Source organism: Leopardus geoffroyi, chromosome B1 (genome assembly GCF_018350155.1).
Source record: "Leopardus geoffroyi isolate Oge1 chromosome B1, O.geoffroyi_Oge1_pat1.0, whole genome shotgun sequence".
Lineage (NCBI taxonomy): Eukaryota > Metazoa > Chordata > Mammalia > Carnivora > Felidae > Leopardus > Leopardus geoffroyi.
The window spans coordinates 141530038-141544867 of NC_059327.1; the positions used below are offsets into that span (position 1 = coordinate 141530038).

The 14830-nt window shown below is 39.2% G+C and overlaps 1 protein-coding gene across 1 annotated transcript in view; it reads right to left on the minus strand.

Moving 5' to 3' along the window:
* The window catches only part of FRAS1 (Fraser extracellular matrix complex subunit 1), a 431004-nt gene that overhangs the window by 43619 nt on the left and 372555 nt on the right, over positions 1 to 14830 (minus strand). Inside the window, exons 55-59 of the mRNA XM_045473641.1 lie at positions 13212 to 13458; positions 11630 to 11974; positions 9906 to 10066; positions 9189 to 9336; positions 1990 to 2195 (exon numbers count right to left, since the gene is read on the minus strand). Coding sequence (XP_045329597.1) covers positions 1990 to 2195; positions 9189 to 9336; positions 9906 to 10066; positions 11630 to 11974; positions 13212 to 13458 — 1107 coding nt within the window. The remainder of the gene's footprint in view (positions 1 to 1989; positions 2196 to 9188; positions 9337 to 9905; positions 10067 to 11629; positions 11975 to 13211; positions 13459 to 14830) is intronic.

A 14830-nucleotide genomic window follows, 5' to 3' on the forward strand; every position in this document is an offset into this window, starting at 1 on the left:
TTCAAAAAGACTAATCATAAGGCAAAAATTTGGTATGTTTGACTATACCAAAATTGAAGACTTATGTTCAACTAAGAACACTGTGATCAAAGGTAATAGATAAGTGACAGAATGGAAAAATACGTTTATAATATTTAAAATGTCTACAACTGGCAAGGAATTAATGTTTATAATATATAACAAAGACTGCAAATCAGTAAGAAAAAGACAGCAATACAATAATAAGGAACAAAGCACAAACATATTTACATAAGAGGAAACCCAAGAAGCTACCAAGCATATAAATTGGTAGTAACTGGAGGAATGCAAATTAAAATGACTCTTAACTTTATACATGTTAGATTAGCAAAAAGTTAAAAAGATGAGTAATGCTAGGTGTTGGAGAGGTTGTAGGATTACAGCAACCTTCATGCTACTGATAGTGACTTTCTGGAAGGTATCCTGACCCTATTTTTTCAAATTAAGCACATACATGGCCTATGGCCCAGCAATTTTGCTGCTGAGTGTATATCCAAAGGAATTGCTACTCAGGGCTATAAGTGGACTTGTATGAGGATATGCATTGCAGCATTATTTGTGGTAGCTGAGTGTTAGGAGGTGGCTGGGTGCTATCTGTGAGGTTCCTCACAGTCTATTGTTGAGAAGGGATGGTTAAAATGTACTAAATGCACATTATGAAATATTATTCACTAGCTCAGCAACAGGTTAGATGTGTACATAAGTGATGTGGACATATATTAAAACATTACTGAGTAAACATAGTAAAAGTTTGAAAAGGATACAACATAGTAGCAGTTTTATAAATTAAAAATTATGCCTATAAAATAAGAATTTTTTTTACAGCTTTTTTTTTTAATGTTTATTTATTTTTGAGACAGAGAAAGACAGAGAATGAACGGGGGAGGGGCAGAGAGAGAGGGAGACACAGAATCTGAAGCAGGCTCCAGGCTCCGAGCTGTCAGCACAGAGCCCGACGCGGGGCTAGAACTCATGGACCGCGAGATCATGACCTGAGCCAAAGTCGGACGCTTAACCGACTGAGCCACCCAGGTGCCCCTAAAATAAGAATTTTTAAAGAACAAATATAAATTAAGAGGTACACATTAAACACAACAGATTGATGAGTTCTGAGGTGGAGAATGGAATGTGGCTGGAGAATAGGCATAAAATAAATAAACAAAATAAGAGATGGGCCTTGAAATGACTAATGAGAGGGAACAAATGACTCAATCATTTGAAATTGATATCCAAAAATGGGGAAATGTAATTCTCATTCAATATACACTTTGACATATACTGAGGTTGCAGGCTTTCTTTTTTTTTTTTTAAGTTTATTTTATTTATTTTGGGAGAGACAGAGACAGAGACAGTGAGCACAAGTGGGGGAGGGTAGAGAGAGAAGGAAAGAGAGAATCCCAAGCAGGCTGTCAGCATAGAGCCCACCCACTGAGCCATCCAGGCTCCCCTGATTCTAATGCAGCCATATTTACTGACGGGAGTTTCTCAGGAGTTTCTATGCCCATGTGCATATACATTGCTAAGAAAAGAACACTCCACTGCCTCGAATCTGCTCAATGTCTGCTTATTTGGTCCTATACTATTGGTTCTATACCAGAATGTATGTTGCCCTGAGACAGGGGCCCAGGTATTAAAGAACTGTTTCTTCCTCCTCTAGATAACATTGGTGGTGTGTTCATCTCATGTAGTTGCAAATTCCAAGGGACCTCATTCATTTGATTTTGCCAAATTCCAAAACAGTTATATATCATTTAAATTCCTAGTTCAACCAATGATATATGTATTTATTTGGTTGTAAGTAGGATACAAAGAAGACAGCCACATAGGACAGATGATAGTATTACAAAAGGTATCAACTAGTAGAAGAATTCATAGGATGATCAGAATTTGTCAAACTGACTTCATTATGGACAAATAAAGGCATCAAGGAAAAAGAGAATCTGATCTTTCAGCTATCATGAATCCACTTACTTTCTCCCCTTTCAGAAATGTAATCCGTGAAGAGTCTGCATTTCTTCTCTCCTCAAAGTCCTCCATGACCTGAGCAGAATGGCTCTGGGTATAGCACCTCACTGAGGACTCATAACTCAGGTCTCCACTCCGGATGATGGGCACCTGCAGGACACCCTCCTTCTCCTTCACCAGGAGCAAATCCTTGGCAAACTGCATGCTGGGTACTGGGGGAGCAGAAGGAAAGATGGAGGCATCATTAGTAGGAGGCAAAGGGAAGGTGGCCATAGCTCTCAGCAGCCCCCAGTATCCCTCAGCAGCCACTTGGCAGGAAAGGTCTATGAACGGCCATCATAGGCTGGCAAATCAGAGACGGTAAGCCAATTTCAAGGCATGGTTGCTCTCAAGACAAGGGAACTGCTTCCACTGTTGAGTGTGCTTCCAATGAAATAGAATCAGTCAATTCTGTATCTGTTTTCTCTCAGATGCAGGGTGCAGCCCCCATCTCAAATGCAGATGAGTAAGGCAAGTAAAGAAATGAGCCAGGTATAAGAAAACTTTTGGATTGAGACTTGAGTATGCAAAAGGTTTGTTTTCCTTCTGAGGCTACAAAAAGGAAAGGAGCAGCGCAAGCCTCATGATAAATGGCCACTCACATCGGTCCTGGGACAGGGAAACAGTAGGGAAGAGTGGGGACATTGGTAAAGAGGAAAGTTCAGGCCTTTTTAAAGGGGGTCACCCCTCAGCTCCAGTCTTTTGTTGGCAGATATCTTATTTTCAGATGAAGCCAGACATCTGGATTTGTATGTTGTATCTCCTAAACTTTTTTTAAAAAGCAATCAGTTACAATAGTAAAAGGAAATTCCATATAGGCCAACCTCTTTGGACCAAACAAAAGACATCCACATGCTGAATTTGGCCAGTGGGGCCCCAGTCTGTGATTACTGCTATAAAATCACCTTTTCTTTTATAGCTCACTTTTATGGTCTCATTTGACTTAGGAAAGGACCAGGGCGAAATTGTGGTTAGAAACATGGGCTCTACAGTAAACAGGCCTGAATTTCCACCCCAGTCCTGCTACCTATTAGCTGTACGATATAGAGTAATTTACTTAGATTTTATGAGTTTTTTTTTAATATATATAAATTGGAAATATTACTATCCAACTTATAGAATTGTTGGAACGACCAAATTTAATGAAATAATGTATGCATGGTGCTCAACAGAGTATCTGGCGCATCACAGGCATTCAAATTTGGTAGGAATTATTATATTATGATTTGTATTGCCCCCAACTCCAAGTTTCTCAATAAGAAGAACCATTTTTTTCTCTCCTTACTTTCTACAATGGCTACAATAATGCTCCACGTTAAGACATGTCCTGTTCTGAGACTCACATCCTGTTGATTGCTGGCTATTTATTTCTTAATGAACAATACAGAGAGGTAGTCCCTCCAGTCACATGTCAGAGTCACCTGTGGCAGAAGCTGACCCTAAAACTGTAGACTGCTATTTCCTTGCTGTGTCTTGCATATGCCTTGCCACACCTGAAAGGAAGGAACCGAGAGGTGAGGACCCAGCATTCTGCAAGTCAATATGTAAAGAGCTCTGTTTGCCTCTAACTTGCCCACTGCTCAGAACCGTTGGCACTAGCAAAAACAAAGCAAACTCCTTACTTAAGCTAAACCTAACAGTTGCCACTTACTACCAAAGAAAAACCCAGAAGATACTTCTTAAAAGAACAGTTCACCTAATGGAAAAGTAACAACTTTGGCATTAGGACCCAAATATTAACCATTTAGGGTTCAGTCATCCAATAAAACAGTCTGTGCTGTTAAAAGGTGAGTGGCAAAGATGACCTAGCATAGAAGGACAAGAAGGAAACTTGTTGGCAGGTAAAAAGCAACACAAGCAGGAAAGCTTTTCTGCCCATGACAGATTATCTAAAGCTTTGGATTGATTTTTTTTGCAGGCCCAAAAGGCATCCAGCCAGATGAGAGTTCAGTCTCTCATGGTAATGTTTGGGTTTTGTCATGTATTCATTAACCCAAAATTCTTCTTGAGCTGTAAAAGACTCCTTTTTTTTCCTCCTTAACAAGATATTAAACTGAATTCACTCCTTCCCCTATCTGGAAAAAGGAGAGAGAGAGAGAAAAAGAAGGGAAGTAGGTGAATATTTCTCACAATCACCGGCCTGCCAGGAATGGTCTCTGCCTTTATGGGAGCCCCTAGTCTGGTTGGAGACTGAGGCAAGAGACAATGGAAAGACAATAAGGTGGGTTGGGCAATAGATTTGTTTACACGGGTTATGGCATACAAAGGAAAGGCCCAGCCCAAGTCAGGCACTATGTTAAGGGCTTCCATACATGTGGAATCTTCTTAACACCCCAACTATAAGCAGCAACACTTCTCAGGAAGTAGGAGCACTATTCTCATTTATGCCTGAATGCAGATTCCTTCTCCTTCCACACCATAAAATGGTGATCCATGAAATGGTGATTCCTCGTGGAGGTTCACAGGCTTGCACTAGGTATAGTGCATTTACTGTCAGCACATGCATCGTACACAGCCTAGTCTGTAGTTATCTCATTACTGGTGTTACAGTCTTGTGTCCTGAAATAAACTGTGGGACTCTGCTCCCTGCTCTGCTGTAATCCATACAGTGCTGGGCACCAGTCTTAGACTGCAAAATATGCGCTAAATGCTATTATTCAATAATCTTCTTAGTAACTCACAAAGTAGGTGCAAATGTCACATCCTGAAATTTGAGGGCCTCTTTATGGGCAATGCTTAGATTGGAGATTTAGGAGAAATCCTCCTTCTTATTCTCTTGAGTTAGAGTAGGTAGGATATTGTGCATACACAGGGGTGTGATAAGATTGCAGCTACAAGGCCTTTCATGTCTTGCTCAGCATTCCTCTGGTCCATACTAAAGTCTAACTCCAGGTGCCAGAGCAGAAGAAGAAAGTGAAAATAGGAAAATGTTCTGAGATGAGCTACTTAGATGATTTATGACCCCAAGATCACCCTGTGGAAAAAGATGAAAGACCGAAGATCACTTTGGAAGGCTGAAAGTTGACATTATAAGAATACTGAGTGACATCAAGCATCTAAAACTGCAATGTGAAAAAGTTAGCATGGTAGGGTATAAAATCAGAAGACTGGACTTGGATAGAACAGACCTAGGTTTTAACTCTGGCCCTATCACCTCCTCTCCATGTGACCCTAGGCAAATTATTCAACCTGTTTCATAAATTGAAGAGCTTATAAAGATTAGAGAGAAGGTAAGATCTTTCTACCTTAATGTGCACATGGAGGAAACAACAAAAGTTAGCAATTCCTAGGAAGAAGGATAGCCAATAGATATAACCACTGAACACTACAATGGGTTACTGAAATAGCTTTGGGGATTTCTTTTTCTGGGATAAATTCTTGACTAAATACAGTTTGTTGTAGCCTGCCTGAAAGATGAGAAATATTTTAACATAAGCATTTTCTAAGTTTGCAACCCTAATGTTCATCAATAAAGCATGAAGAAAAATCCAAATGGAAATGTTTTCTGTTGATCTAGGGCAATGAGTCTTGTATGTGTTACTGGAGTCCCACTGGCAAGTATGATAAATTACAGATGTGTCAGGAAGAAAAGAAATTAACATGTAATAAAATCTACTATGTGCCAGGTACAATGGTAGATATTTTCACATACTTTCTAATTTAATCCTTATAATAACCTTATTAGGTAGGTATTTTCATTATTTATAGATTAACAAAATTAGGCTCAGTAACCTTATGTTGCTAATCTAAGGCCAAAAATTTAAAAAAGTGGTAGGGCTGGAATTACATTTTAGGTCTTCTGATTTTGCATTCCCTTTCCACTCCATCAGAAGGAAATTAAATACCTTTCATGTAAAAGCATTAGAAGCCTTTTCAAGAACAAAAAGGATAACTGAATGTCCTTCTTCTTTTTAGTGAATGAAGAAAAAAAAAACATATCCCACAGATTCTACTATTGCACCAAATAGGACTAATTCGTATAGCGCAAAAAGTATGAACTTGAAGCCACAAACTTGGTCCCTCTTTGTACGAGATTTTGGGTGTTTACTCCCTTGATTCTAGTCTCCTTATCTATAAAATGGAAACAAGTATAAAACCATGAGATTATGAGCAAATGAGAAAACTCTAGTACATCACTCTGTAAATTCTCAGGTAACATGAAATATAAAATAGTATAATTGTTATAATTTTGTTCATAGTTATGAAGTTACTATTTTATGAATCACAACCCTAAATGTAAAACTTAAAACTAAAAAAATTCCAGAAGAAAACCCAGGAAAAAAAATCTTTGTAACCCTGGGTCAAGCAAAGATTTCTTAGATACAATATTAAAAGCATAAACCATAATAAAATTATTGGTCAATGGGACTATTTCAAAATGAAAAACTATTGCCTTTTGAAAGAACAAAAAACAAGCAACATATTGGGAGAAAATATTTGCAAAACACAAATATTTGTCCAGAATTTATAAGAATGTAATAACAGGGGGAAAAACAACTCAATTGAAAATGGGGAAAATATTTGAATAATACTTTGCTAAAGAAGATATATAGATGGCACGTAAACACCTGAAAAGATCTCAGTGTCATTAGGGAAATGGCTTTCAAAACCATGAGACACCATTATCCATCTACTAGGATAACTAAAAAGAACTCGCAGAAACCTAAAAACACCAGATGTTGGCGAGGGTGTGGAGCAACCAGAATTTTCATACACTGTTGGTGGTAATGCAAAATAGTCATAAGCATTTTGGAAAACAGGGTGGCAGTTTCTTAACATACAATCAAACAACCCCACTCCTAAGTACTTACTCCAGAGAAATAAAAATGTATAGTCACACAAAAAGCTATACGCAAACTTTTATAGTCATTCTAGTCATAACTGCCAAAACCTGGAAACAACTCAATTGTCATTCAACAGATGACTGGATAAACAGGTGACTGGATAAACAGGTGATTGGATAAACAGGTGAATGGATGAACAAATTGTAGTACATCTATATATTTGGAAACTACTCCACAACGAAGGAAATGAACTACTTATATATGTAACAACATGGATGGTTTTCAAAGGCAATATTCCAATGAAAGAAACCAGACACAAGATGCTATATTACATGATTCCAATTATATGACATTCTGGAAATGGCAAAACTGTATAGGCGAGAAACCATCAGTGGTTGCCAGGGCTCAAGATGGGGAAGAGGTTGGCTACAAAGGGGCATGAGATAATTCTGTAGGGTATTGAAACTGTTCCACAGGGGCGCCTGGGTGGCGCAGTCGGTTAAGCGTCCGACTTCAGCCAGGTCACGATCTCGCGGTCCGTGAGTTCGAGCCCCACGTCGGGCTCTGGGCTGATGGCTCAGAGCCTGGAGCCTGTTTCCGATTCTGTGTCTCCCTCTCTCTCTGCCCCTCCCCCGTTCATGCTCTGTCTCTCTCTCTGTCCCAAAAATAAATAAACATTGAAAAAAAAATTAAAAAAAAAAGAAACTGTTCCACATTTTGATTGTGGTGGTGGCCACGCCACTGTGTGCATCTGTCAAAATGCATAGAACGATACACTAAAGAGGGTAAATTTTAATTTATGTAAGTTAGATCTCAACAAACCTAGGTACAAAATAAGATATAATTTTGGACATTTTCATTATATACATATTGTGTGTATTATATGTATGCATATGTTTTATAGATATTTCTCTTGAAGGTACACACAACAACAACAACAACAACAACAACAACAAAACAACAAAAAAAACTGGTTAAAATGGTTGTCTCTAAGGAGAACAACCAGAGGGTTGGGAGACAGGGGTAGAAGGTAGACTTAATTTTCATAGTATACCTTTATTGTCATTTTTTAAACTATATAAATAAATAAATTATTTAAAAATAACTGAAAGCATTAAGGATCACCCTGCTGGCTTCCTGTTCCTTTTTCGGTGACTTTTCACTCACTGAAAGAGTTTAATTATGGGCTCTATCGTCAACTACGGAGATGCTAATGAGGATCCTCCTGAGTTAGGTAGAAAGTTTGACCAGATCTTCTTTTCCAACTCCGGCATCTGACAATTTTTTTTTTTAATGTTTATTTATTTATTTTTGAGTGAGAGAAAGAGAGAATGCACGTGCACACCAGTGGAGGAGGGGCAGAGACAGAGGGAGACACAGAATCTGAAGGAGGCTCCCAGCTCTGAGCTGTCAGCACAGAGTCCATGAGCCATGAGATCGTGATCTGAGCCGAAGTCGGCCACTTAACCAACTTAGCCACTCAGATACCCCTAGCATCTGATGATTCTAAATTTCATCAATGCTTTCCAAGAAATAACTGTCCTTTCCTGGTCATCATTCTGTTACTTAGGTTAGCTCTTCAGTGGAGACTGATATTTTATTCATATACTTGTGTCTATTCATTCTTGTACATCATCCACAGGACTGCCAGTGTCAGTTTCCTCCAACAAAAACCACACCACTCCTCCACTTAGAAGCACTCCTCTCTGCTTACAAATTCCTTAGGCTGCAACATAAGACTTTTTTGAACTGGACTCCAACCTGTCTTTCCATTTCATTTCCTTCATTTCATTTCATTCATCTCCAGCCAGGCTTAAAGCAAAAGTAAGCATCTCACTGCTTTCCAAGTATCCGTCTTTCAAGTTTTTATACCTTATATACACTATATCTGTCCATTTGACAAAACTTTATGTTATTACCCATTAGATAAACCCCTAATGCACCCTAAGACTGTTTAAACATCATGTCCTTTGTGATATCTGCGATTCTTCTACACATATTTGCTGTTCAGTCCCCTCTGTTCCCATAGTACTGGATTTATAGCATTAGTAGGTCATTTATATAAAATATTCTAATTTTTCTGTTTAAGGGTATGATTCCCCCAACTAGACACTAAGCTTCTTGAGGACAAGGCCCAAATCTTATACATCTTTTTGTGCCTAGCACAGTACTAGAAACATGAATGTTTATTTCTCCTCCATAATTCTACGTAAAAGAGTGTGTATACATGTGCTCACACACACACACACACACACACACACACACACACACACGATTTATTTCTTGAATGAAACGTGGATGAGTTCTAATGTCATATACTTGGAAGATAAGGAAAAATAGAAATGTAGTCTGAGCCACCACCTGGCATCTCCAATATCTTACCATCCTGGAATGTGTCATTAATTGCAATGACAGCCTGGAAGGGTTTGGTCAGTTCGGCCCCTTGTGCTGAGCTGAGAAAAACCACAAATGTTTCCAGTCCTTCAATTACTGGATACTGAGTGTCATCCAAGATAGTCAAGGTGCAATACTAGAAGAAAAATCATGATGTTAACTAGACTTACTGTGGTGATAATTTTGTAATATACACAAACACTGAATCATTATGCTGTCCACCTGAAATTAATAGGTTATATGTCAGTTCTATCTCATTTTTAAAAATAACATAAATATAAAAAGAAGAAAAATCAAAGCAAACCTTATACAATGTCCAACACACAACACCCATCTGCCTTTAGGAGAGTAGGACAAAGGTGATAACTTGCTTTCTCTGGTGGTCTTATAGTAAGGTTTTTTAATTCATAAAATTATAATCTCTTTATTAAAAACTCTTAGGTGTTTTGTCTCTAGATATTATCACCAAACAAGTGTAGTTCCTATCCTATATCTGTGGTGCTGGATATTAGATGCTGACAATGTCACTTGGAGAGTTTATAGAAGATTGCTCTGCATTCGCTCTCTTGTTTGCATGTTTGTGTTTGTGAATAAAGGGAAGACAGTAATATTGTAAGTGGGGTTTAGAGCCCTCCAGAGAGTTTGGACAGCAGAATAGAGACAACGTTAACAGATCTATCTGGTCCTGGACTGCTCTGTGCTCACCTGTTCAGTGACACCTGGCCCAAACTCCACCTTCCTAGAGCTGGGAACATAGTCAACTCCTGGAGTAGCAGAAGCTGGGTCTGAGGGCCGTGTTGCACACCAGACAGATGTGAAGGTAGAAAGGTCAGTCCCATGACGGATAACTGGAATTTTCACTGTACCTAGTGGAGACCCAGAGGTGTCAGTGGTCAGTCTTAGGGCAGAAGTCAGTGGGTTTTCAGAACAATGTTCTCCCTCACAGTAGGAGCAGCTTTATCCTGTAAGCTTGTCTAATCCAACTTCAGTGATGCCCCTCTGCTCCCTCTGAGGAAGGCTGAGAAGTGTCACCAGCCATGGTTTTACTGACACTAAGATCAAGGGAAGACAGGGAGGAGGGCCTCACGGAGGTGGTACTGGAGAGACAGCCCCTAGGGAAAAGTGTTTTGTGGCTTCATGAAAGAGACTGTTCACAGGAGAAAAACAAAGTGGAGAGGGTCCATCAAAAAACATCTGAAGCCTATTTTGGGAGAATAAACTCAGAGAGTAGGGCCTCAGGGATGAGTTGGAAAATAGTCAATTAAGAAAGAACCAGCTAGGGGACTCTATGGGGTTTGAAGCTGAATGTTTCTAATTAAATGTTCCTAACTGGGTTGATTTCCCTATTTTATCTGAGTGGTGCACACATCATTACTTAAACCATATGTGCTATTGCTTATCTTAGGAATGAAGCTCATCTTGTGGTCCACTGTAACATCACACTTCATAGTGTCCTAACGATGCACAGGTAGATTTTTAGCTATTTTCACAATCGAGGTTAGAGAAAAGCCACATGAAAATCCCATCAAATCATATTTTCTGGCCAATAAGCTGTGAGGCTGACAAGTATTCATGGCTGAGTATTTGGCATATAGGAAAGAAAACATGGTACAAGAAACGTCTACGTTCTAATCACAGCTATGCCATATTAATTACTGATCTCTGAAGCTTTATTTCACCTCTCTGAGCTGCCATTTGCTCTTCTATTTAATGTTCTCTTTTCTACAGAAGATTAAATGAGAATGTATGGAATGCAGATGGCATGGTGCCTGGCATTCAGTAAGTGCTCAAAAATATGAGTTCCCACTATCCCTCAGAATATCACCTTCAAAGAAGTGAATGGCCTTGACCAGGTGGCTCAGATCAGTGGATGCTCAGCACAGCTGCTGCCCCTTCTGGTAATATGTCTGCTAGCAGCATGCAGAAGACTTTGAGACCCTTGTGGCGCCAAAAAAGGGAAAGGTGCCTGGGTGGAAGAAATATGCCCACTGATTGCTTAGGGGTATTATATGAAGGAGAAAGTTTCATTTGTTAAGACACTGAAACTTTGGAATTTATTTGTTCTGGCAGCTAGCAGTATGCTAAATAACCTATTCCCATCTCCACCAGATCACATTCTTGCCTTCATAAGCCGAAGTGCTTAGTACCATGCCCTCCCTCCGGACCACAGAGATCAGACAATGAAGCCCTATGCCAGATCCCTCCCTGTCATCAGTAACCAGGGCAAGAAAAGTGGAAGGGATTCTCTATCCTTCACTACCTTCCTTTCTTGGTCTTAATGCGTAGTATTACATGTCTCAGACGGACAAGGGTGTCACTGAGGAATGGCATTCTCAAATGCCTTAAGAACATTCTCAAAACTAAGCGGAAATTGTTCAAGAAAGAGATAAGGAAATGGGAAATGGAACCCCAGAGATGCTCTCTATTACCTGCATCCTCGCTGACAGTGAAAGCCGTGTTGCCCAGGGACACAGTGGAGGCATCATTGGGACCACTAATGAGCACCTTGGCCGACGCTACCCTTCCGATGCGGGCATTGTCAGAAGCATCTGCCAGGGCAATCTCAAACTCTTCTTCCTCTTCATACTCACTGTCATCAATGAGCATGACATCACAGGTGGACATGGTGACACCAGGGCCGAATATCACACGACTGTCAGCAGACATCCCTCTAGATTTAAAATCAGAGCCCGATTCTAGAGCATAGAGGCTACTTCCCATAGCTGACTTAGGGATTGTGTAGCAAATTGCAGATACGATGCTGCTTGAATCCCCTGAAATACAAATGGTAAGAAAACCAAAGCATTTGAATGAGCACTTCTCAAATTCTAAAATTGCTGATAGTTTGGTAAGCTTGGTTCCCTCTGACACATTCCATCACTATTTCTGTTCAAACTCTGACATGAAACCTTCCTGCACTGCAGTTTCTTAAGCCTGTCGTATAAACCACTTGAGGATTTAATATACCCCAGATACTTCGCCAAACAACTTAAAATGGATTTCCTATTCCGTGAATTTTGTGCTCTGTTAATTCACAAGACTCATTGCCCACCATCTAAGACCACAGCGGGTAGAAAGATAAGAGACATATTTGGTACTTTAAGTAGCAAAGTAATTGTGTCCTGAAGGTAGTGATCTGAGCACAGTTCACCGCCTTTCTGAATAAACTTCTGCACTTTAATGCTCAGGGAGAAATTGGCTTGTTTAAAAAAAGAAAAACAAAACAAAATAAAACCTGCCTCTCTGTACAAATGACTTTGCTTATTAGTGTTGCCACGTCCCTGGAAGACAGCCTGTTCTGGGCCTGGCTTGCTGGCCCAGAGCAATCAATGGGGCTTACTTGTTTTCCAAGTGGCATCACCAAGGGTTTGCATTATCTACAGTGTTTGTTACACTAATACCCAGTCAGCAGATTCAATAAAAAATCTGACCTCATCACTTATAGTCATGTTCTGGTTTTGAGTGGGGGATTTCATTTCCATGAGTTTTAAAGTCTCAATATTGCATGATCATAAATGCATATGATCTTTGTTTTGTTTTCAATCCCTCAAGCATTGCCCTTTATTTCTCACACACAGTTTATCTCTCATCTGAGCTCTATCTGTGACAGTCACAAAGGAAAATCTTTAAACATATTTTCTGTCTTCCAGGACTAAGATGAGAAGCCATCTCTTTCAAACTTCCCTGCTTGACCAAGGCTACTAAATATTTATAGATCGGGTGATTGATTAAGAATTCTAAGTTCATGAATAATTTGCAAGGCCAAATATAACCAGTCTTCTAATCCCATTAAAGAATAAATGGGAGCACTAACAACTTGAACTAGGAAGAGGAGTCTTCTGATAGTACTCACGACAGGTAGGATCACTATTAGAGTTGTTCCGGGAATTAAACATGTAAAGCACTTACACACAGAAGTTAATACAATACATGAGCACTTGGCACATAAAAAGGATGCAAAAAAATGTTAGCTATTATTATAGCTCGTTGTCACCTTTGGCACCAACAGACCTTTTCTTTCAATAGGCGCAAACAGAAAACCAGCGCTCTCGTTGACCCGGTAGGTCTTCTTATCAAACTCTAATGTGGGTTCATCCTCAGTGTCATTGATAATGACCTTCGCCTGGGTGAACTCCCCTAATAGGGCATATGCTGGCATGCTGAGCTCCACGGTGAAACTCTCAACATTCTCAAACACATCATCATCATTGATGATAATGGTGCAGGACTTGGTATCCTCTCGCTCATCAAACTGCACCTGTCAAAAAGGAAACAGCAAGGAGTTACATTGTGCTTCAGATTCCCCTGCTATGCTCCCCTAGATCATCCTGGGAAAAGGGACCCAAGCCTAGGGGGCAGAGCACTGAATGAAATAGCTGGTTCTTCTACCCCAACTTCTTGCTGTATCACCTGGAACACTTAGCTACGTCTTCCTATTCTTCATCTATACATTGGAGCTGATTTACTGTATAGGGACATGGAACGCAAAGATACCTCCTACTATCTGGTGACTGTAGAAAAACAGGTTGGTAACTATTCATATCTTATTTTATTAATTCACTTGGAGCAAGAGTGATTTGATTACTCATGTCCCCTTCTATTTGCGGCAAGTTTACCTGGAAAGATCTTTGAACTTGGAGTGTGAAGTTCTGGGGGTCTCAAGTTGGGATAGTCTATGAATTTTTACAAACATTGGATTCCTCATCAGCTAAATAATAATTTCACACACTTATTTCACATATTTACTGGGAGGACTAAAAGACACAATGTATAATGAAAGTTTGAAGTATATTTTAAGGCACTGAACAAATGCGAGATATTATCCTCATTACCATGGTTATACTGTTTTTACACAATCAAAATTGACATAGAATCTCAGTGTACTGGATAATGGAGTTTGAATCCAGAGAAAGTTACATTATGAACAAGCCAGACTAAATTTTAACATTATATTTAACTAAATCCTTTGTCATTAAGATAGGATAGGTCTATAATGTATATGAATTTAGCCTGATACAAGACAGAGAAATTATTTTATATTCACACAATCATGAACTTATAGGGATTTATTCTGTTTTTACTTTGTCTTAAAAAAAAAGATAAAGATAAAACCTTGAAATGGAACCAGGGTTATGGATTTATTCAAAACTAAAAGGTTAGGGAATAGGCCCAGACTGCACTTTGTATAAACTGAGATAGCTAAAATATGTAAAATAGTCATCAATCTCTAGGGACACACAAATCTGAAAAACACAATTTTCATCAGCAGAAAATTACTATTCCATATCTAATCAACTAATCAAATTAAGTTTTACGAAGCTCCACATTTCAAAACACTCCATAGATCTCTATTTAGCTCTAGAACCCACTAGAAACACCCCTAGATCTCTATTTAGCTCTAGAACCCACTGCCTTTTGTCTTTCCTTGACAAAAACAAATAAATGTTCTTATTATTTTTCTAAAGGATTCCTTATTCTTTTCTCATTCCTCATTTAAATTGACCTCAGCCCAGCTGAAATGCCTCAAAGAGAGAGCTCATTCCTCTTTACAGAGATTTACGATGTCATTAAGAATGGTGAAACTACTTTGCAAAAACACTGAAGAAATACCTAGTAAGTGCCAGCTATTG